At 52.5% G+C, this 22488-nt stretch overlaps 1 protein-coding gene across 3 annotated transcripts in view; it reads left to right on the top strand.

Moving 5' to 3' along the window:
- The window catches only part of RAB11FIP5 (RAB11 family interacting protein 5), a 32057-nt gene that overhangs the window by 5142 nt on the left and 4427 nt on the right, over positions 1-22488 (top strand). For 2 of the 3 annotated variants that reach the window (XM_037527618.2, XM_037527620.2), the window contains exons 2-4: positions 13082-13518; positions 13647-14334; positions 19045-21018. In XM_037527618.2, coding sequence (XP_037383515.1) covers positions 13082-13518; positions 13647-14334; positions 19045-21018 — 3099 coding nt within the window. The remainder of the gene's footprint in view (positions 1-13081; positions 13519-13646; positions 14335-19044; positions 21019-22488) is intronic. The other variant, XM_037527621.2, reaches the window with a different exon arrangement.

Raw genomic sequence — 22488 nt, 5'->3', positions numbered from 1 at the left:
GCTTTGCTCTCACTCAACTGGGCTGGAGTCCCTTATGTTATCTCTTCCCTTCAGGAAGATGGCGGCCAGTGGAGAGAGCTGAGCTTGGCAGGTCAGCTGTGGCTCAGGCCTCTCCTCAGTGAGCAGTAAGCCAAGCGGGAACCCCCAGAAGGAAGCCTTCAGGGAAGCTGTACCAGAGAGACTTTTGTCACAGGCCACCTCGACCTTCAATTGACCCTGCGGGTGGGGAGGGGAAGCACAGCCCTTAATCAAGGAATTCTAATGGCAGAGCTAGAAGCTGCTTAGACTGGTGGAAATTGAGGCTGGGAAGGAGAGTGACATGCTGTCAGCTACTCAGCAATTAGCTGTGGGTGGGGTTCCTGTTAGGCCCTGGCAGCCTGCAGAGCTGTAAGATTTGGGGTAAAGAAGAGATGACATTTGGGGCCCTGTATACATCCCCAGGTTTCTGTAGAAATGCCCGTGGGGTTTTAGTGAAGGAGATGTAGAGGCTTGTCTGTGGGGCAGTTTCATCTAAAGAGTACTTTTTTGGAGTACTTGGGCAGAGGTGGAGAAGAGCCACTCACGTTGGGATGAGCGGGGAGGGGGTCTTAAGGAGGGGAGGATATGGACAGCCCATGCCTGGATGGTGAGGAAGATGGACTTGGAGAAAGGACCATAGCCAAGTGCTGTATTTTGGGGCCTAGTCAGGGGACACTGGAGATGTTCAGAGCAAAAAGCTGCTGGGCTCACTTGTGTTCAGGGAAGACCTCCTTGAGGAGGGGACATATATCAAAGACCTGTCAGGACAGAGCACATCTGTCACCCCACCTTCTCTCAGTTCACACACTAACAGCGTGTCACACTGTGTTCTGGAGGATTATGATTGTCTTGTTGGTCTAGAGTATCATTAAGCCTTATCTAGGTGCTGGCTCTGTCCTAAAGACTTTACTTACATTAGCTCACAGAAAACCCTCAAGGTACAGGTACTGTTACTGTGTTTAACAGATGGGGAAACCAAGGCACAGAGAGGCAGAGTGACTTTTCTAAAGGTTCATAGTACCTGGCAGAGTCTGGATTTGACCCAGGCAGACTAACTTAAGATTCTGTATTCTTCACCACCACACCCATCTTTCCCCCCATGTCTCCCACCATTCAGGTCAGCATAGGACCAGGGCCTCAGCAGTTGCCCTCCTGGTTGTGTTTCCTGGTACTTTGGAAAGGAGGGTATCACTGCCACCAGGGTGTGTCTCAGGAGTAGGGGTGGCCTGGGAAGCTCTGTCTTGATCCAAGGGGAGCTCCCTGGGGAATATTTGCTCCCCTTGGCTTTGCAGTAGAGCAGGGGTTAGAAGAATCAGCAGATATAAGACTTCCTGACCTTTCCTAGGACATCACATGCTTCTTTTACTGTGACAGACACTCGCCATCTGGTTCCTCATCCTACAGGGGTGCAGTCATTATGTTTTCTTTTGTTTAACATCCAGGAAGTAATTGTTGGGCAACCATTGTGCCTAGGTCAGGACTTTAAAAGAAAATAAGAGAAAGAAAATGTATAGCCTTTTCCCTAGAAGGAAGAATACATGTTTGAGGCAAGACTTACCCAGGAAATGGTTAATTGATAAAGCAGCACATACAAGTATGAGAGACGGAAAGGGTCAGAAGAAGGGCCAGTTCACCAGGTTTGGAGTGATCTGGGAGGGCTTCCTGGGGGAGGGGAGTTCTTGAATGACAAGTGAGACATGGTGGTAACAGCAAGAGTGGTGGGGCTGGGCCAGAGAGGGTAGAAGTAAAGGGGAGTCGAGCTTCGTTTCCTGTGTGCCTCTTGGCAAACCAGCAAACATAGTAAAGAAAATCTGGCTTTATCTCTTATTTATTTTTTTGTAGTTCAAATTTTGTAGTTTTGTAGTTCAAATTCTAAAGGCACAGATGGTGTACAATGAAAAATCTCCCTTGTCCTGATAACCGTCTCTCTTCAGAGGCATCCAACATTACCAGTTCTTGCGTAATCTTCCAAAGTTTTCCCATACATTTAAACACCAATACATTGTATGTTTTCTCCTCCCCCTTCCTTTTTATTTGCACAAATGCAACATTCTGGACACACCTGTCCTTCTGTATGGTCAACCTGGCTTTCCCACATGGTTGTCTCCACTTATTGGGGATCTGAGCTGAGACCCAGTTCAGAAGAAATGGCCACTACTTGGGTCCTCTGTGACCCAACACTACTGTTTGGGGGTAAACCTGGGGGTGAATGTGGGGTGAGGAGGTATGTGTGGTTAAGTCGAATTTCTTCCTTATTCTCCCATCTGCCGAGACCCCCCTGGAGCAGTCATCTTGCTGGCCTCCCCTTCCTCCCGGGCAGGGTCAGCACTGCTTGCTGCTGGGCCACCTCATTCCCACAGGGCTGATGAGAGCCTGTAAAAGGCCCTGGAGAAACAATAAACCCAAATCTTTGTGTGTAGCGTGGCCTACTTTTCAGAGTGCTTTTCCTGCATCATCTCATTTCATTTTTCCCTGAGGGCAGGCAGCATGAGCCCCATTTTTACAGATGGGGAGACTGGGGCCTCAGGAGGTAACGCTACCATCCCCGGTTACATGATTTGTTAGTGGCAGCCAGGCTTCTGACCTCCGGGTCCAGCCCTGTTTCCTCTCCATGTGCTTTTGGCCATACATATTTTCTGTCGCTATCTGTGGTGATTAGACTTCTCGAGATAAGCTTGGGTGGGTCTCCCCCTCTCCCCCCTCCCCGCCCCCCGCCCCGCCACTTGTGTGGCAAGCTGACAGTGACAGGCCTTTGGGGCCTACAGAAGGATGAGGATGAAGATTAACTGAGATGTTTTGTGCTGAAAAGGGAGGGTGGCTGGACCTAGCTGGCATCCAAGGTTAGCTGAGCAAGCCCTGCCAGGAGCCAGGGGCACCTACTAAAGTGATGGTTCTGAATTTCAAGGACTGTTGTGTGTGAGGCAGGCCCGAGGTCAGAGTGGCCTGATGGGAGGCACTATCCTGCCCTGCATTGTGTGTATCCAGCTTGCAATTTTACTGTAGAGACCAAGTCAAAGGGTGAGTTATGTTGCAGGTGTTGGGAGCCTGAAGGGAATCAGCCTGTGTATTGGGAAGACTGCTCCTATGGGGGATTTGGAGGAGGAGAAGAAGGTGATCTGGGAGGAGGAGATGCTGGAAAAAGGCTTCTCCACCAGTCTCTCCAGATCTGAGCAATAATAGTTTAGTTGGCACTTCTCCTACCCTTACCTGGCTTATTTTATTGCTTGCCTTGCACAGAGGTAAAATTGCCTGTTTAAAGCCTCTTTGTAAGTTGGATCCAGGTGTAGAACCTGGGTCTCCTGTCTTCTAGTCCATTGACATTTTCCTGCGAGGTCCTTAAAATAATTATTTTTCAACTTATTCTTGGGACCAAAGCGAAGCCCTGTCAAATCCATTTCATTTACCCAGCACGTGATAGAAGGTGTTCCAGCTGTCAGGTTCTGTGCCTGGGTTGTGGGAGACAGGAGGTGAGTAACAGTCCCTGCTGTCAATAGATAGAGTGCAGGCTGCAGTGCCTGTGCCACCACCAGGAATGAAAAGGGGGCACTCCTGGCCCCTCCCACCTTTCCCACTGCTCCTGTCCTACTTACATTGTTTTTTTGTTCCAACCTCTGCTCTGGACTCTCATCCTGGCTGCTACTACTTTTTTATAAATCAGAATGTCAGTTTATTAATTTACGATGAGGAATCACTGCTAAGGCATAAGGAGTTGCTCAGATCAGCCTGGTCATGGGACCTGTCCTTGGTTGATGCAGGTCTTCCCTTCCTCCCTTCCTTGCCTCTCTGCCGTTCCTCCCCTGCTGTTCCCTGCTCTTTCTACAGCACCAGCATCTGTAGATTCTGTCCTTGTTTTGTACCCTGAAGTGCTTTTTAAGGCCCAGTGTAAAGTGGCAGTTCTTTACTATAGGTTTTGAGGCCAGCCCAGGGCACTTGTGTATTCTGTTTCTCTACCCACCACTTCCTATCTGTTTGAGGCCATGTCCTTTACCAGCCCTCCTGAAATCAGCCCCTTTAACCTTCCTGCTCAGTTTGTTAGTGCATTTTTGTGGTGTTGAACACCATCTTCCTTTATTTACAGAAATATCTTATTTCCCCACCAAAAGGCAAGCTTCTCACAGGCACTCCCTTTCTTGTTCCTGGCAAATACTTGGGAAATGTTTTGAGCGGAGGCTTGGCTGAGGCCTCTTCTGGTTGGGTGGGATTCCACTGGCGAGTTCCCTGTGCCTCTGAAATGCTGTGCTTTGTAAGAGCCAGGTCCTGTGCTGGGACTGCGGCCATGAGGGAGGCAGGGCTCAGTCATAGGGCAAGGGGAGAAAGCCACCCCACAGATCTGATAGAAACATGCTGTTAGTCCTGAATGGGCTAGAGGGACCGTATAAAATGTCAGCACTCCCTAAATGCTTCAGTATATGTTTCCAACCATCACCAACCAAATTGGATGCTTTAAAACACACACACACACACACACACACACACACACACACACACAACCAAAAAGGCATTATCACACACCCAAAATCAACAATTCTTTAAGAATTTTCCTATATTCATTTCATATTCAAGTTTCCCTGACACTGGAACTGAGTCTCCATATGCAGTTGGTTGAGTAGGGATCCAAACAGGGCTTCTGTGCTGGCCCTGGTTGGGAGGGCTCATGTTAGGGCTCCCCTGTAACAGATCCACTCTCTTGGTTTCATGCCCTGACCTGATGGAAGAGCCAAGCCTCTTGACCTTGAGGACTCTTTGGTCCTGGTGGGTCCTCCTGATGTCCTTCACCCTAACACTCCAGCCCTAAAGACTGATTGCTGGGTCTGGAGCGTCCCTGACCCAGGCCCTGCCTTATGGTAGGGGTCTTCCTCAGTGGGGTGACTGACTCTGCTGCCTGGCCTTCGGAGGTGCCCCATGTGCTCTCTGCAGTGGAGCTGGGGTTAAGCAGTGACCCAGCCATCAGGAACTCCTCCATCATCTTCTTTTCTGATAGTTTTAGAATCTCTGATGATTGCCTAGGCCTCTAGTTTCATCTTTTCTTCTGTATCTGTCCGTAAGAATCTGACATAAGGAAGAGCTTTCCCTCCCAAATATTTGGTCAGTCTACAAAGAAATGGCAGCATTCTCTCAGGAACAGCAGGAATGGCACTTTTTGGCCATCTTTTTTCTATTAAAAATCCATGCCAGGCAGAGTGCGTGACACCAGTCATTTCTATAGCAGGAGTTTCCTGCTGAGGTGAAAAGCACATGGCTTTGCGAACCTGGGAGGGGGCACAGGGGGCAGGTTCTGCAGGCTGAGGCCTTTGAGGGCAGGTAATTTAATGCAAGGTGGCTTGAAATGGCCGGTGACTGGCTGGGAGCAGGAGCCGGGGCAGACAGTGCTGAGGGCAGCTAGCATGGCACTATCTGCTACTGTTTACCCCAACACAACACCTACTTCTTGAGCCCTGTACCCCTCTCCGCTCTGGATCCTGCAGCTCACGGTTTGTCCTCACTCTCTCAGGAAGCTAGCTGGGGAGAGCGATGCTGGGAAAGAACTGGGTCAGTATTTCTTCCCTCCTTCATGCTGGCTCCTCACTTACCCTTCTGGAAGATTCTCCAGCCATTATCTTGGTACAGCACAGTTCTTTTTCCTAAGGGCCTCCTGGCTTCTTTGGCCTCAGGATGTGGGTTTGATTCCCACAGCTTTGCAGCCCCTGACCCCAGTGGCTGTTTACTATTCTGAGATAAGGCCCAGCTCTGAAGAGGTCAGGGCAACAGGCTCACCTGGGAGAGAGAAACCGCAGACCTGGTGGGTTGCAGCCATAGCAGGTGAGGCTCAGGTGAGGACAAGCCCCAAGAAGCTGCATTCAGTAGTGCTGGGGGTAGGGCCAAAGCAAGCTCTGGGGCAGCCTGCTCTCTAAGTGAGGGTGCAGCTGGCTGTTTTTGTTTCTCTGTAGTCACCTTCACTGGCATGCAGGGTGCTTGAAGGTCACACTGAGCACTGAAGCGTGATGCTGGGGAGTCTCAGGGCCTTTGGCCAGCTTCTTGACCCTCACCAGGTGCCCCCCGTGCCTGCCCTCGGCTGAGCTCTCAGCATGGGTGTGTGCAGTGGGGCAGAAAGGGCAAGGCTTGCCCTTCTGCTGCCTTGTGCCTTCCCTGCTCTAGAGTAGATGTTCTTCACCTTTTCTGTGCTATGGACCCCTTTGCTGAAGTTCATAGACTCCATGGCTTCATGGGGTAAGATTTTTTTCAAATATGTAGAATTACAAAGTAAACCAATGCTCCTGAAGTATATTTACCAATATATTAAAACACTTGCTGAACTGCCGTGGTTTGTTACTGTATTAAATAATGTCATCAAGTGGTAGCGTAATAACTTAAAAGTTTAAAGTAGTGATGAAAATAATATTTCGTGATGTTTGCAACAACCATGTTGTGATATTAATGCCTGGTTTCTCTTGTTGACACACAGGTGTTGCTGTTGTACAGACCTTTGTAACGGGAAGAAATGCTAAATTTCTACCAGAGATTATGGGGAAAAAAAGATGTAATTTTTCTCCTGCCTAACAATTTTTTCATGTCCTGAAGAAATAAGGGGAGTGACTTACGTGGTTCTCAGGATGAAAGAATGTTCCCTCTTGGAATATTCCCTTTTAAGCCTGGCACTTGTGGCCCCTGCACTCAGGAGGCTCCTGTGGGGGGTAGGGGCAGGCCAGGAGCCCTCTTTGTGCTCTTTGGGAGCTCCTGATCTCACAGGTAAGACTCATGGGTCTGTAATGATAGAGACATGTATGGAGCCCCCATGAACAGACAAGTTCCTAAGTGATTCACATATTAATTTGCTAGTTTATTGAACAAATATTTGGGTGCCCACTATTCTAAGTACGGGGAAGACAGGTGAGCAGAATAAAATTGCTGCCTGTAGAAGACAGATACTAAACAAGCTGTTGTTAAACATACATCATTTTACTGTGTGGGATACACACACGCATGCGCGCACTCGCACACACACACACACATACACACACACACACACACACACAAGTTCAAGTAGTATTAAGTATGCTGAAGAAATAACATAGGTCACAGGGCAGTTTTAGTTGGGGGACTCAGAGCAGACTGAAGAGGTTGAGATGAACTGAGATGGTAGGGGAGGAGGCTGAGGGCTGAGTCCTAAGTCCACAGTGGCCTGCTGAACTTTGTCAGAGCCTTGGAGTTGGGGGGAGGTGCTATCGCTGAGTTGGGGCCCCTTTAAGAGCTTGTCTCTGGTTTTGTCCTCCAGGAGTTGTGGACCCTAAAGTCTGTTGGGGGATGCTAGATTGCTCTCTGACAAGGTTTTAATGGCCTGGGGACAGGACAAAATTCCCAGGTTCCCTCAGTCACCTCTTAGGCCTCCATCGTCCTGGGATTGTATCAGTCCTTTAAAGGGGGTTTTGGGCTTTGCACACCATCTCTGTGCTACTTTGGAAACCTATGATGTATGTCAAGGCCCTTTCCGGTGTCTGTCCTCTCAACGTCTGGAGGCCTCAGTGTTTGCTTTCAGTTTGAGGACAAACGCTACACTTTAAAGGCTAAGGAAATACACTGGGAGTTAGGCATCTTCATGTTCGAGTTCTGACTCTGTCAGTTACTATCTGACCTGTCACAGTACTTCTCTATAACTTAGTTTCCTCATTTACAAAATGGGGATGATGGACTCTGTCTCCTGGACTCGTGGATACTAAAAGAGGCATCTAGCCTGGTGTGTAGTGAGCGTGCAGAGAGCCAGCTGAGCTGATTCTCTAGCATCATACTTGTCTCCCTCTGCTCAGGTGAGGTCCACCAGCCAGTAGCAGCACCAGTATCCCCTGGAAGTTGGATGGAAATGGAGCTTCTCAGGCTTATCTGCACCCACAGTATCAGCTCTGTGTTTTAACCAGACCCAGTGATTCTTTTCACACTTTGCAATTTGAGAAGTGCTGATGCATGTCATGCCTTGGGGCAGTGTCCATAGCATATGCCTCTTCAGAGACAAAAAGCTTTCTCTTACTGTTCCTTTGCTGATGGTGCCTGTCAGGTCTTGGCTGCCGTCATACCTGGACCAGATCCCAGATAATGACCATCTTTGTCATATCCTCATCTCCTGAATATATGCTTCCTGGGCCTCGGAGAGTTCAGATGCCCAGACAGTATGAGAGGAGGAGGATGGTGATTTATTGGCTTTGGGGTGGAGGAACAATGATTTGAGAACTGGGTGGGTGTCAGGGAAATTGTACCAGGGCCAGAATCACAGTCCTTCCTCCTGTCTCAGTGGGAGTGCCATTTCCGAAGGGTCTCATGGAAAGAAGGCCTTGTTCATGTTCATGCTTTATAGAAAGCACTTAATGGTGCCTGCCCTTGGACTTTGGAAGGCAAGCCTCAGCGAGGCAGGGGAGAGACACAGGCTTTTTCTGCTACCACTTGAGTGTCTTTGAGGATAGACCCAGGTGGCGGGAAAGCTGGTCTCTGACCCGCCAAGTGATGGAGAGCAGGCAGGGGATCCATCCCATCGCGGCTCTCTCATGATGTATGGTGTCACTTGAAGAGGGAGCCCTCGCCACTTCAAAATATGCAGACTTCCAGACTTGGCCCTTCTAATTCAGCAGGGCTTAGGTGGAGTCTGGTATACATGTGTATCAAGTAAGTCTTGCATAGATGATGGCCAATCTGGGCACCGTAGCCATATTGTTATGGAGATGAGGGCTCTGTCTTATGAGCTGTCCCCTGGATGCATGCTGGGGCCTTGGTTGAATCCTGACTTACTGTGGTGAGTGGATGTGGTGACTGTGACTGGATGGATGGCCGGTCAGGCCTCAGCTTGTGCCTTAAAGTTCCTTGGGCTACAGTGAGCCACCCTGGCCTGCTGCATGCCCAGGCAGCTGAGTAGATAAGATAGGAGAGGGTGTTGTCTTTTGTCTTTTTCCCATTACAGCAGTAATATATGCTCCTTATAAAAAATTCAAACAGGAAAAAGATAGACAGCATAGGAAGTGATAGCTCCCTGCAGCCTCACCCCGCACAGATAACTGCGGTTGGTGCTGTGATGTGTGGAATGTGACCAGCCACATTGGGGCCCTGCACTTTATGCCCCAGCAGAGGATATCTGTGCTTGCAGATTGCCGTTATTCAGGGCTCAGCGGATTTAGGGTCAGAGCCCATACACTTGTCTTTTGCCCCACCTCCCGGGATCTTCCTGTGCGAAATGGGGCCTAGTCCAGGTTTGGGGAAAGTGACTAGGGCTTGACCTTTAAAGAGTTAAAAGCAGGAGTGTCAGGAGTTTGATTCTAGCTTGTTCGTCTTTCTGTTAAACATTCCCTCTTGCCCCCAGATACATCCTCACACACAACTTTGTGGTCTCTTAGCTTTCTTTTCCCTTACATCCTGCCTCACAAGTTTTACCATCTTGCCCTGCTTATTATAAGAGAACAGACATGTGCACATATCCTCTGAGTCTCACCTGCCCTGCTTGGGCTGTCATTTGTCCTGATCCAGCCTTCTCAGGGATGATCTCCTGGCTTTGAAGGGGAAACCAATAGGCCAGCCTCCCTCTGCTCAGGCAATCAAGTAGGTCACCAAAGAGAGGCCAGGCCCATCGCCCATGACAAACACATAAGGGTGTTATCATGGTGGACTCCTCCAGAGTGATGCCCCTGAGAGAGAAGACTTGTAAATAAGTTTCAGCCTTAAAAACAATACCCAAAATGACCACTTTGTCCAAGCCCTTGAAATTACTTAATTCTGATCTTTTCAATGTATCAGAACTTCTAATACAAAAGATCCCCCAATGCCAACCCCTTTGTGTCCATGTGACTCTCTGGGACCTGGTGCTATGGGGCATGCAGATTCAGGTGGGAGCTGATGGTCATGGTGCTGACTGAGACACATGGTGTGTGGTGTGTAGGGGTATATGTGTGCAGTTAGTGTGGGGTGTGTATGTTGTGTGGTATGTTTCTGCATGGAGGGACTTTGAGCCTTTCAGGGACCAATCTGACCATCTCCACCAAGCTTCATTGCTCCTTCATGCGTGATTGACTGGCTGCAAAACTTTTCCCTCAGAATGCTGAAGGCATGCCTCCCTGTGGTGCCCAGTGTTGCTTAATGAGGACCTGACACTATTCTGGCTCCCAAGGGTATGAGCCTGTCCTTCACCCTTTTTATTTTTCATTTTAAACAAGAAGTTTATTTAAGTAACAGGATGCTTGACTTGAAGGGAAAACTATCTAGGATTCATTTTTTTAAGAGTAATTTATCCCTGCTTTAAGGCAGATTGCCCTATATCTAACAGCTATGTACAAAAACTTATAAAATTGTCCTTGGTTTTACAAAAATAAATGAAAAACATTAAAATTCCCCTATCAAAGAAGATATGCAAGAATTTTTAATGCCCCCCACCCCCTTTGGTTAAACATTGAGAGCAAAATAACTTACCAGAATAAAAGATAAGAGCTGAATGAATGCCACTCATGGAGAAAGGGCTTGTTTTCACAGTACCAATACTTTCCCCCATCTCATCGCCATTGGACATTGATCAAAACATACCACTGTACTTTTCATTTTAAAAAGTGCAGTATGCTCGTGCTCGTAACCAGTTACTCTGTGTACAGTAAAGGAAAGGGCAAGGGGGAATGAAAGTAAAGAAAACTATACTGTGGTTGTCAAGCTCTGGTAGGACTGGATTGTGGTTTTCTAATTGAGAATGTCTTCCCGTCCTGGAGGAGAGTCCTGGGGTACAGTGCTCCCTCTGTCTGTTGTGGGAACACATTGACTCTGCCTTACCCTCCACTGCCAGCTGTGTGGTGCATCTGTGTCACTGATTGGCTGGTCTGCCTCACTGGTAAGCCTGTTGCTCACAGTAGGCTTTCATTAGTTCACTACGTGGTGAGTCCTCTCCATGTACCACAGCACATCCTGACCGGCCACCTTCAAATTAATGTTCATTGTTCTCAGTCTCAACTCCTTTCTTGGGTTTTTCATCAGCCATTGTGAATTGGCATCTTCTCAGCTTCACAAAAGAGGTGCCAGGTCCCCACAAGCCCAGGAGCAGCACTAGGAGTGGTAGATGAGGAGCCAGTGGTGGTGGAGGAGGGAGAGGGCACCCACCGTCTCCGCTTGGGAGCCTTTGGAGTCTCCTCTGTATAACTCAAGCTCACGGCAACACCTTGTCTTTGTTCTTCATGCTGCGTGCTTGTGGGCCCAGTGGTGCTGGTGCTCTGTCCTTAGAAAAACTTTCTTGTATGATTTCTTTCAAGGTTTCTTCTTCATGCTAGCACTCACCTTTTTAAAATTAATAGTTTTGGTTTTTTTTTTAGTTTATTTTTTTGGGGGGGTTTATGGATAAGTGAGTGAGAAGTACAGAGAGGTCTCAAATACTCTCTAACAGCCTCCCATGCCCCCACCCAGTTTCCTTTATTATAGCATCTTACTAGTGCGGTACATTTGTTGCAATTGATGAATCAGTGTTGATACATTATTATTAGAGTCTGTAGTTATGTTAGGGCTTCTTTTTTTTTTATTCACTTGCAAGATTATCTATCATTATAGTATCATACAGAATCATTTCACTGTTCTAAAAATCCCCAGTGAGGGGGTGATTTTCAGTTTGCTTCGCTGTTTTCTTGTTTTGTGTTTGGGAGAAATGGCACCCAAGCCCCTCACACACAGGAGCAGTCTGCTTTCTTTTTTAACTCCCCAGTTATTTAAGGTGAACCTCCTTGTATTGCTTCTAATAATTGCATCATCATTGTCCTGCTTTCTGGGACATTTCCTTTGATGTCCTTTGAATATTTTATTTCAGCTCTTACATGCTGGGGAGGTTCTGGATTCTGACTGCTAGTGTGAGAAAGGGACTGATTTTCAGTGTCTTCTGTTTCCAGCCCCCGACCTGGTTCCATCATTTGGGCCTGGTGTCCCTCGCCCAAAACCTTTCTGGTTTCTGCTCACACCTGTAGGAGCTGGGGAGGGATGTGCGTGGTAGAGGAAGTGGGAGGGGAGGTATCCAGCTGCTCCATATGGTGCTGTATGATGAGACCAGCCAGGCAGAATCCGCCCTTCTCAGGCCTTCTCCAGGAGTCTCCCGGGGTGTTGGGGGAAGCAGAGAAAGGAGGATCTCCCTGCACAACCCTCCCGTGTAGGGGAAGCTCCACACACCGCCCCAGCCCAGGGGGCCCTTAGGCCTGTGTGTTAGGGGCCTTTCTAAGAGTGTAGTAGGAAGGTCGTGAGCTTTGGAGTGATGAGAATCTGCCCCTTGAGTCTCCCCTCTCCTTCCTGGCAGCTTGTTCTTGGATGAATGACTTTGCCTCTGACCCTCAACGTCCTCATCTATAAAATTAGGGTAGTGTCTCCGACCTCACAGACTTGTGCAGTGTACGTGGGAGTGAGCTGAGAGGACCTGCACTCTGCTGTGCTGGCTCCCTTCCCTGCGTCTCTGGCTTAAGGTCCCCATGTGCCATTCTTGTCTGTTCCTCCATCTTGCAGAGGTGTTCCTGGCAGGACTTGGGGTGAGTCAGCCAGTGGATGAGCGATTTGTGTGTGTATATGTACATTTGTATTCCTGGCCCTGGGCCTCTGGGTGAGCTGTTCTTTCCTGGGCTCGCTGGTGGCTTAGAGCAGAACTTTGGCTGCTACTGACCGGAGATGATGTAAACAGGGGAAAATGTGGGTAGGTCAGTCTGTATGAGGCCCTGGAGATACAAGGGTCCCTCCCAGACCCCAGCTGGCCCTTTTGGGCCTCAGAGTTTCAGAAGTTTCTCTCAGAGTTTCTCTCCCCATGGGGGAGAAAGGAGGGTCTCTGAGCTCCAGGATGGTGCTAGGACCCTCCAGAGGGTGAGCAGGGCATGTTAACTGCTGCTCTGTCCCATAGCATGGAGGAGCTTCCCCTACTCAGGATGTGGTTTTCTAAGCCTTCATGAAAAAGTTGTGTACTGTCGCTCAGCTATGCCTGGAAGGCAGGGCCTGTGTGTCAGAACAGGAGCCAGGAGAGACTGTGGTGGGCCACCAAAACAGGGAGGGGATTGAGAGCCAGGCTCCCTGTACCTGTGACCACAGCTTGGCCCTCTTCCCCTTCCCCTCGGCACAGGTGGTACAAGCTACACTCTAAGGCCGGCAAGAAGGAGAAGGAGCGCGGGGAGATCCAAGTCACCATCCAGTTCACACGCAACAACTTGAGCGCCAGCATGTTTGACCTGTCCATGAAGGACAAGCCGCGGTCCCCCTTCAGCAAGATCAAGGACAAGATGAAGGGCAAGAAGAAGTACGAGCTAGAATCTGCCTCTGCCATCCTTCCAAGCAGTGCCCTGGAGGATCCCGATCTGGGCAGCCTGGGCAAGATGGGCAAAGCCAAAGGCTTCTTCCTCCGAAACAAGCTGCGCAAGTCATCCCTTACCCAGTCCAACACTTCGCTGGGCTCCGACAGCACCCTGTCCTCAGCCAGTGGGAGCCTGGCCTACCAGGGGCCTGGTGCTGAACTCCTCACCCGCTCTCCCAGCCGCACCAGCTGGCTGTCCACTGAAGCGGGTAAGTGAGCCTCCCCCCAGGGAGGGCAGAGGGCGATGGGCTCTCTCCTCAAGTTAGCAGGGAAGGCCTGGGGCCAGGAAGCAGGGCTTTTCTGCCAGGCGCTAACTCTACATGTGCTTCCCTTTCAGGTAGGGACTCAACACAGTCCCCCAAATTGCTCACGCACAAAAGGACATACAGTGACGAGGCCAGCCAGATGAGAGCGGCTCCTCCCCGGGCCCTCCTTGACCTTCAGGGCCACCTGGATGTGGCCTCTCGCTCTTCTCTCTGTGTCAATGGGAGCCATATTTACAACGAGGAGCCCCAGGGCCCCTTGCGGCACCGCAGCTCCATCTCGGGCCCTTTTCCACCCTCCAGCTCCCTGCATAGTACCTCTTCCCGGGCCTCTGAGGAGGGGCCCAGGTCTGCAGATGACTCCTGGGGCAGAGGCAGCCGTAGCACCAGCAGCTCAGAGGTGGCCCCTGGACAGGAGGAGCCGAGCAATCAGGCTGCAGGGGCTGGCCGCTCTGGAGAGGAGGAGGGGGCCCGGCATCTGGAGGGGAAGCCCATGCAGGTCGCCACACCCATGGTGGCCTCTGCTGAAGCCTTGGCAGAGAAGGAGGGAGCCCGGAAAGAGGAGCGGAAGCCCCGGATGGGCCTATTCCACCATCACCACCAGGGGCTGGGTCGGAGTGAGTTGGGGCGTCGCAGCTCTCTGGGGGAGAGAGGGGGTCCCACCCTAGGGGCCTCCCCCCACCACTCATCCAGCGGGGAGGAAAAGTCCAAGAGTAGCTGGTTTGGCTTGAGAGAAGCTAAGGAACCAACTCAGAAACCCAGGTAGGTCCTTGGCAAAACCAGCTTTGCTCCTTGGGGAGGATGCTAGGTGTTTGCAGCCTGGACCCTGGGGCAGGGAGGATGGAGCAGATGTGGCCCTCGGGTAGCTGCTGGGGCTCTGGCTTTGCATGGTTGAGCTGGGCTCTCCCTAAGCCAAGGCTTGTCGGCAGCACACAGACACAGGTGAGTTGCAAAGGCGCTGTGCTCCAGGGCCCCAGGAGTTGGCACCACCCCCCACCCCAGGGAGGGAAGGAATAGGAGAAAAGCAGGCAAGGCCATTTGTGTGAATTCTTTGCTTCCTAACCTGCTCTTCTTGCCCTCTGGCCTCAAGGTAAGGAAGCCTTGGCAGGTAGACAGAAGGGACTGGGGACTGTACCCACATACTTTCCCTACCCACTCTGATCTCGTCCCTCTATGCCCAGTTGCTCCCCCGGCCTGGTGTGGCAAGTGCTGATGAAGGCTGCTGTTTTCAGTGTGCCGAGTCTCACCCAGTAGAGGGATGCAGGATTCCTTCAGCTCAGGCCCTGGGCAAAGTCCCAGGCTCTTTTGCTTTCTCCTGACTCTGAGCCAGTGGAAGTTGCTACATTGTCCAGCAGGGCCCAGGGTGGGGCTCTAGGCAGAGACTATAAGGCCACGTATTCCCCTTCCCAGGGGCCTGGGGCTAGCCCTGGATGGAAGCATCTGTGGCATCCCTGACCGGTGTGGCAAGAGCTGTTTCTGTTCTCTTGCAGAACCGGCACACTCCCACCCCACCCTGATGGATATATGGGCTGGAGGTGGGGAGGGAAGGCTGTGTAAAGTGGTGAAGGGTAGAGGGAAGGCCCCTAGACCTACTCTCCAGCAGAGAAGAGACCAATCCCCAAGTCCTGGTTTTCCTCTTGCCCTGTGCAATTCTGTGGGAGGAGCAGGCACTCTCAAGGTGTGGGCCCCGGCTCCCCGGCAGCACTCCTGTACGACCTTATAGTTGGGCGTGTAGGTTGGATCAGTCTCTGGGTAAGTCTTGCCTCCCCTGCTTGGTAGCAGCCTCTGCCCCTACTGCCCCAGAACCCGAGGGAACTGCTAGTCCCCTGTGGCATAGGTGATTGGAAAGGAGACCAAGGGCCGTTCTCAGATGCTCACACTGAGCTTGGGGGCCCGGTGATGACACAGTTATTTGTAGATGGGATGGAGGGCGGTGGCAGATACTTGGACAGGTGCTTGCAGGGGGAAGCACGGATCATGCACTGTCATCTGTGGGAGGTCCTTGGGCCTTTCATGGGGCAGAACAAGTGCTTAGAAACACCTTTCTGTGAGGTCATTTATTTTTTATTTTTTTGGTTTTTTTTTTTTTTTTTTTTTTTTTTGGTGACTCTGGTGGGATTTCTGTGAGGTCATTTATAGGCACAAGCCCAGGTTTTAGTCTAGACCTCTGCAGCCTTGCATGAGTATCATTGCTCCTGCTGCTGCCTCCATTCCCCTTCTCCTGCTGCTCTGTGTCTCCTAAAGGCCTTTTGGAGTTGGGAGAAGTTTGGTCACTCATGGGTGTAAGGAAGCTGAGGTTTTAGTCCTCATGCTTGAATTCTGAGCTTGTCCTCAGCTCGGGGATGGGGAGTACCCAGGGCATTGCTTCCTTCCCTGGGCCGTGATGACTGCTGGGCAGGTAGGGCAGGCAGGACTGTTCTTTGGGTAAAGCAGCCTGACCTGGAGAGGTCTGAAAGCTGGACATTAAACTTGGTCAGCATCACTCTGGCCACGCGTGCCTTGATGAGAGGAGGTGACAACTGTCAGTTACCCAGAGGGCTTGCTTAGGGCTGTTGAGGAGAGAATGAGGGATGAGCTGACTCACTTCAGGAAACAGTGGAACTGGAACTGGAGTGACTAAAGGTAGCTGCAGGGACTCCAGTGGGGGACATGTCCAGGTATGGGGGTGCCTCTACCCTGGGGCTATAATTGCAGAGGCTGCTGTTCCTCACTAGGAAGGGCAGCAGTGCCCTCTAGTGCTCCCAGGTGGCACTGACGTTCCATAAAGAGGCCCAAGTGGTATGTGTTAGGTGCAGATCCAGAAAAAAAGGCTGCTGCCACTGGACAAGGCAATGGCTGGCAGAGAAGGAATGAAGGTAGGAAGCTGTTCCTGAGAGGTGGTTGGTAGTGTGGTGAGTCGCCCAGCAGCAGTGGTATTTAAGGAGGGGGGAGGTTGGAGTGAACAGGTGATTCCTGCATTAAGTTGCAGGTTCAACCAAATGTTCTAAGGTCCCTATAGGCCCTAAAGTTTTATTCCCTCAGGTTGAAGGGTCAGAGACATTTGGGCTTTTGTTTTCTGTCTCCAAATTTTGGTCTTAAAGAGAGGACAGTATGTTGATTCCTCCACCAGTTGGTAGGCGAATGACTGTATTACGTTGGCATACTGGGTTCTGCCCTCGGAGCCCAACCTGCGAAGGCAACCATGCATGAGGACATGTGTGTACTTGGTGAGGAGCAAGGCAAGGGAGGTTGGAGGGTTAGGGTGTTGCTGGGTAGGAAGGCTGGACAGGATGTTCTTAGTGGTGCCGCTGACTCTGGGGAGCCTGCTGGGCCTGGCACCTGGAGTCACTTCCTCCAGGGAGAGCCCTTTGCCGGTTCCATACCAACGGGTTTGTGTGTACCTCTGGGGAGCCCATGGCGGGTGCCACCCAGCCTGCTTCCCTGCAGCTCTCCTGTCCTGCAGTCTGACTACGGCCAGATTGCTGTAAGTCTGCAAGGGTGAGTGGGGCTAACCGGGGCTGGGAGAGTGAAGGTATAATGCTAGGCTCAGTGCTGTTCATTGTTGAGGGCGCTCTCTTCCCTCAGACCCCTCTGGCCACTCATCCTGCGCAGGGGTGCTCCAGTGGAGGGAGGGCTGAGGGCAGAGTCTTGCTCTCGTACATTTCTGTCCTCAGTCCCCAGGGCCGCCATGGGGCCTTGATTCAAGGGCCAGTCTGGGATGTAGGGAGAAGGAATGTGTGGTGTTGTTGGGACTGTAGGCTCAGGATTCTCCCTCTTTTAGTATCTTCACCATAGAGGCAAGAGCTGGGGTGGGAGTGAGTGGGACTTGCCCTCCCTCCATCTCTCTGAGGTGCTGTGGGACTGTGGTATTATTATAGGGCAAAATTAGGGTCTGGAGAGCTTCTGGTAGCTGGATTCTGGATTCTGAAGAGAAACCCCAGAGTCTGAGAGTTGGCTTTACCTTGTCTATGAGGCTATCTGGGGAAGCCCCCTTTGCTTCTCGTTGCACTGGACTCCTTCCCATTGGCTGTCCCCATTGTTTGTGGAGAGCTGGCCCTGACTCTGCCCAGCTTTGTGTGGTGCCTGCTCTGTCTGGCCCTGGTTCTGGAAGAATCCTGGTGAGCTCCAGACTTGTCAGCCCATTTCCATAGATGCCCTCAACTCCAGCCTGCATTTCTCAAGGACTGACTGGTAAATTCTGGCTTCTGCCACTTCAGGGCTTGTCCTTAGCTGTTCCCCATGGGAAGAAGCTGCTTGAGTGGATAAGATGGATATGTAGGTGTTCCCCAGGATATTTCCACCTGGACAGACAAGATGCAAGGAATGGGGGTCATGGGAGTTCAGAGGAGGTGGGGCTGGGAGATGGGGCTCAGATAACACGGAGGACACTGAGGTCTGGGTCTGACAAGGTAGCCACAAATTACTGTGCCACTGCCAGACTGGGGTGGTGGGCACCGCTTTTTCCTGCAGTGTCTTTCTAGCCTTTTCTCTGTGCCCCACTGGTGTCCTAGGGAAGCCAAGAGCCCCAGTTCTGAACTCTGTTTCTGTCCACATCCCTGAAGTTGGCCGCTCTGTATAGGAAGTGCAAGAGAGAGCGACCCGCCTGAGGGAACGCCGGAAGGCCAGCAAAGCATTGTCCAGTGTCCTTTGGGAATGTATGTTCATGGAGCACATTTCCCCCAGAAGTCAGGGATCTGTGTGAGAAATCCTGGGAAACCCCTGGTGACATCCTGAGTTCTACTCTACCCCTGCTGCCCCATTCTAGCCTTTATCCCCTCTTCAGGGTTGCTGTCAAGCTGGCCGGTGGGCAGGGGCACCACCTGTTGGGTGCCAGGTTGTGAGAGCACCTGATAGCAGGCATCCTCAGCAGTGTCTTGTGTGCTCCTTGGGTGCCTGTGCCACCCCTCAAGAAACAAAGGGAAAGTTTTCTTTGATTAGCACCTTGTCCTGCTGGATGATAGCCCCGGCACTGCCTTCTGTTTCTGCAGGGGCCAGTAGAATCCAGCCGGTGTCAGGAGTCAGAATGCAGCCACCCTGCTGGATTTATTAGTGCTGACTGTCCAGCTGAAGACCTTGCTCTCCTTTCTGTATCCCCTCTAAGCCAGCTGGTATTTTCTTACCCTCAGTCCTTAAAGGAGTGTGAGGCACTTTCTGATTCTATGCCTGGTTCTTCAGGTGTAAGTCTGGGGTGGAGTAGAATCTTAGATGGGGTGGTGCAAAGAAAACTTGGTTTGGATCCTGCCTATAAAATGGGATTATTGTTCTTCGGGATTGGTGTGAGGATCAGATGAGCTGTGTCCAACATCTCCTTGGTGGTGCCTAATTGTATTACATGTTGGGGTGTCCCACATGGCTGAACCCAGCCTTTGTGGCATGGTGACATCTCATCCTCAGGCAGGTGGGGTGCGGGGTGGGGTCGGGGGCGTGGTATTAAGCAGGCGTTTCCAGTCTTGGCATTAACCAGGAGGCTCACGGTTTTGTCTCCCTCCACAGCCTGGACGTGTCTCCTCAGGTAGAATCTGACCCAGCTGCTCTTCCTCACCACCTCCCCTGCTCCCCCTGTGCTCCGGCCCCCCCCACTCCTGCTCCCACCGCTGCTCCCATGCTAAGCACTAACCTTTTTGCAGCCGCCTCCCCCGCTGCTGCCACTGCTGCCGCCGCCGCCACAGCTGCCCCAGAAGCCACCCCAGCTGGATTTTTGGGTCTCACCAACCCATTCCTCACCTCCTTGCAGAACAACCCTTTCTTCGAGGAACTCATAGCCGACATAGCACTAAACTCTCCTTCACCTGCTCCCTCTCTCCCCAGTGCCTCGAGGGCCAGCCCCACCCCCCTGGCCTCCTCTGGGAAGGCCCTGCCTGAGTGGGACGACACCTTCAACGTTTTTGCTGCCAGCAGGCTGTGTCCAGAGGCCAGGAACGAAATCCTGGCCCCTGCAGAAGTGGGGCTGGAGGTGACTGGGCTGCACGACCCAGGCCCCAGGGCCATGGCAGAGAAGGCAGCTGAGCCCCAGGGGGACCTTGGGGGCGGAGGAAGAGGTGGGAGCAGCGTATGGCTGGAGCCCAGGCTGCCTCTGGACTTGGGACTGGACCGCCAGAGCACGAGTACAGCTGACCCAGGGCCCCTCGGGTCGGGAGGGGCCAGCCTGCCTTCCACGTCAGACCCGCTGCACCAGAGAGCCTCAGACTCTGAAGCAGACAGGGAGCCACTGGCCCCAGGAGGGGACGCAGGGCAGAGTCCAGCAAACAGTGCTACATCTCTGTTTAGCTCCCCAGAAGTGATCAGTGTGTGGGAGAGGCTTCCTGGCCCCGACGACGCCCCTGAGGGCCAGGATGAGGAGGTCTCCTGCGGCAAAAGCCAGCTGTTCCACGAGCACAATACGACGGAGGATTCCTGGCCTTGGGATGTGGTCACCATTTCTCCTGCAGCTGAGACGTCTGCACTAGTCCTGCGGGGAGAGTCTGATGAACTGCCTCCTCCCCAAGTGCAGCCAGAGTCACCAGAACCTGTGAGCCCCAAGGGGAGTGACGGGCTCTCCGCACTGGAGCTGGAGCCAGAACCCCAATCTGAGCGGGTGTTGGACAAGGGGCTGCTGCCCAGCAGTCCACCTCCCAAGCCACCGCGCCTCTTCACACCCCCGGATTCCAAGGAGGAAGAGGAGGAGGAGGAGAAGGCTACAGGGGGGCTGAGTAGCAGGGGCACAGAGACAGGCGCAGAAAACGCCTTCCCAAGTGCTCTGGTTGCTGGTCCCCAGGAGGCCAAGGAGGAGGGTGAGAAGCCCGGGTCAGAGTCTGACAGCCCTTCTTCTGGAACCCTGCTGGCTGAGCCAGGCCCGGAAGATCTAGTGGAGGATGCCAGTCCTCCTATGTCTGGGTCCTGCCTATCTCTGTCCACCAGTTGCCCAGAGGGCCCTGCCCCTATCCCCAGTTACTCAAATAGCTTGGCTCTTCAGAGTCAGCAGACCTCGGGGGTTCAGGAGAGAGGGGACAGCTCTGAGACTCCTGAGACCCAGGCCCAGGGACCAGTAGGAGAGGGGCTTGGACACCTGTCAGGCAGCAACCAACAGGCTCACTTGTGGGCCTCTGACGGGGATGCCTTAAACCCCTTCTTATCTCAAGGGAGACAGGATCCCCCCAGCCTCCCATCCACATCCCCTCCAGGGTCCAGGGAATCTTCCATCCACTCTGGTCCAGAAGAGCTGCCCACGCCCCCAGAACCTGCCTTCCCACCGCCCCCTCTCCCACCCTGGGCCAGCCACCGCCATGGGGGGCCCAGCCCTCTGTGCTCTCCCCTGCCTGGAGCCTGGCCCCTGACCTCTTCTTCCCCACCCCCTGGGGAGCCAGCCTCCCCCCCTGAGGGCTCCCCTGCCCCACTCGGGGAAGACCGCGCTGCAGCCACCCCAGCCTCCCTGCTTGTGCTTCTGCCCTTGGAGACACGACCAGCTGAGGAGTCACAGCCCAGTGCCAGGTGAGCGGCCTTCCCGAGAATACCCTCCAGGAGGAAGGGGGCAGAGGGGGGGAAGCAGCCCGAGGCCCCCAGTGTTCACATTTCAGCCTCAGCCTCTCCAGTGGTGGGGAGGGACTCTTTACCAGGAGACAGGTTGATGAAGGCTTTGAAGACCCCAACCTTCTGTGGGTGGTACCAGCTCTGAAAGTGCCTTCTCGGAACCTTGGATAAGCTGGGTACTCCACAAGCTAGGGGGTTGGGGGTGGTACTGACGAGTTGTGTAGAGGGTGAGGAATGGGGAGGGGAGCAAGGGGCTAGGGAAGGGGGCTGAGTGCTCTGGCAGTTCCTGGGAGCTGGGGCAGTGAAGTTTGTCTGCTGGAAATGGAGCCCTTGAGCGTGCTGTCCTGTCTAGAGAGGTGTGTGGAGCAGGCTGTGAAGTCAGAGAGGCAGAGGGACTGAAACTGAGGTCACAGAGGAAAGCCAGAGGGCAGAATGAAAGATGACAATGCTTTCCCACGGAAGAAAGTGTCTCGCCTGACAAATGCCTCCTCAGTTTGGGTTTGTGCCTTTTCAGGGAGGGCCCGGAAGCACACTGAGGACTATGCTGAGTGGACAGTAGAGACTTGTGTGGCTCTGCACTGCTCTTGGTCTGTTCTGGGAGGATTATGAGGCCATGATTTCACCAGGTGTCTCTCTAGAACAGAGGTCTGAAGACATAGGTCATGGAGGGGGCGGATTATGAGTGACGGGGTGTGACTTAGCAGGGCAGTAAGGTCCGCAGGGACCCTGAGCACTCTTGGAGGCCTGAGTGAAGAGATGGGGGGAGCAGAAGAGGCCGCTGAGCAGGACTGGGGAGGGGCGGGGAGGGGGGCAGGATAGGCCCCAGCACTGGCCTCTGTGAGGCCCCAGCCCGCTGACTCATACATTTGGTCATGTGAGCTCACTTAGCATCGCTGTGTGTCAGATCCTGAACAGAGATGAAAGACACTGCCTCTGCTGTATTCCTGGGGAAGTCAGAAGTGAACCCATAAAGAGAAGCCATAGGCAGCCAGGCTGACATTAGAGAAGTGGGTGGGGAGGAATCGAGGCTGCCCCTGCTGCTGTTGCAGTGGTGGGTGATGCTGTTTCAGGAGGGGAGGAGGTGCTGACAGTGTTCTGTGATGGCACCACCTTCCTGGCCCTGCTGTGTTGCAGTGCCCCTCTGTTGCACTTGCAGCTGTTGAGGAGTATTCAGTATCTATACTTAGCGTGTTTTTCCATCATGAAGTGAATAAACCAAATAGAGGTATCCCCACTTCTCAGACGAGGAAACAGAGTCCATGAGAGCTGCAGGGTCCAGATTCCCTCAGAAGTAAGGGGCAATCAGACCAGGAGCCCAGAACTCCAGGCCCCCATTTAGGTGGTTCCTCCTCCAGCAGCACAACCTGCAGGTGGCGTCAGAGCTGCTTTTCCACCCCCAACCCTATTGCAGGCTCCCTGGTGGGAAGAAAG

This window comes from Talpa occidentalis, unplaced genomic scaffold (assembly GCF_014898055.3).
Source record: "Talpa occidentalis isolate TD23 unplaced genomic scaffold, MPIMG_talOcc4v2.1 talOcc4.5, whole genome shotgun sequence".
NCBI lineage: Eukaryota > Metazoa > Chordata > Mammalia > Eulipotyphla > Talpidae > Talpa > Talpa occidentalis.
The sequence above is the reverse complement of the archived record's forward strand: the minus strand, read 5'-3'. Positions and strand labels throughout refer to the sequence as shown.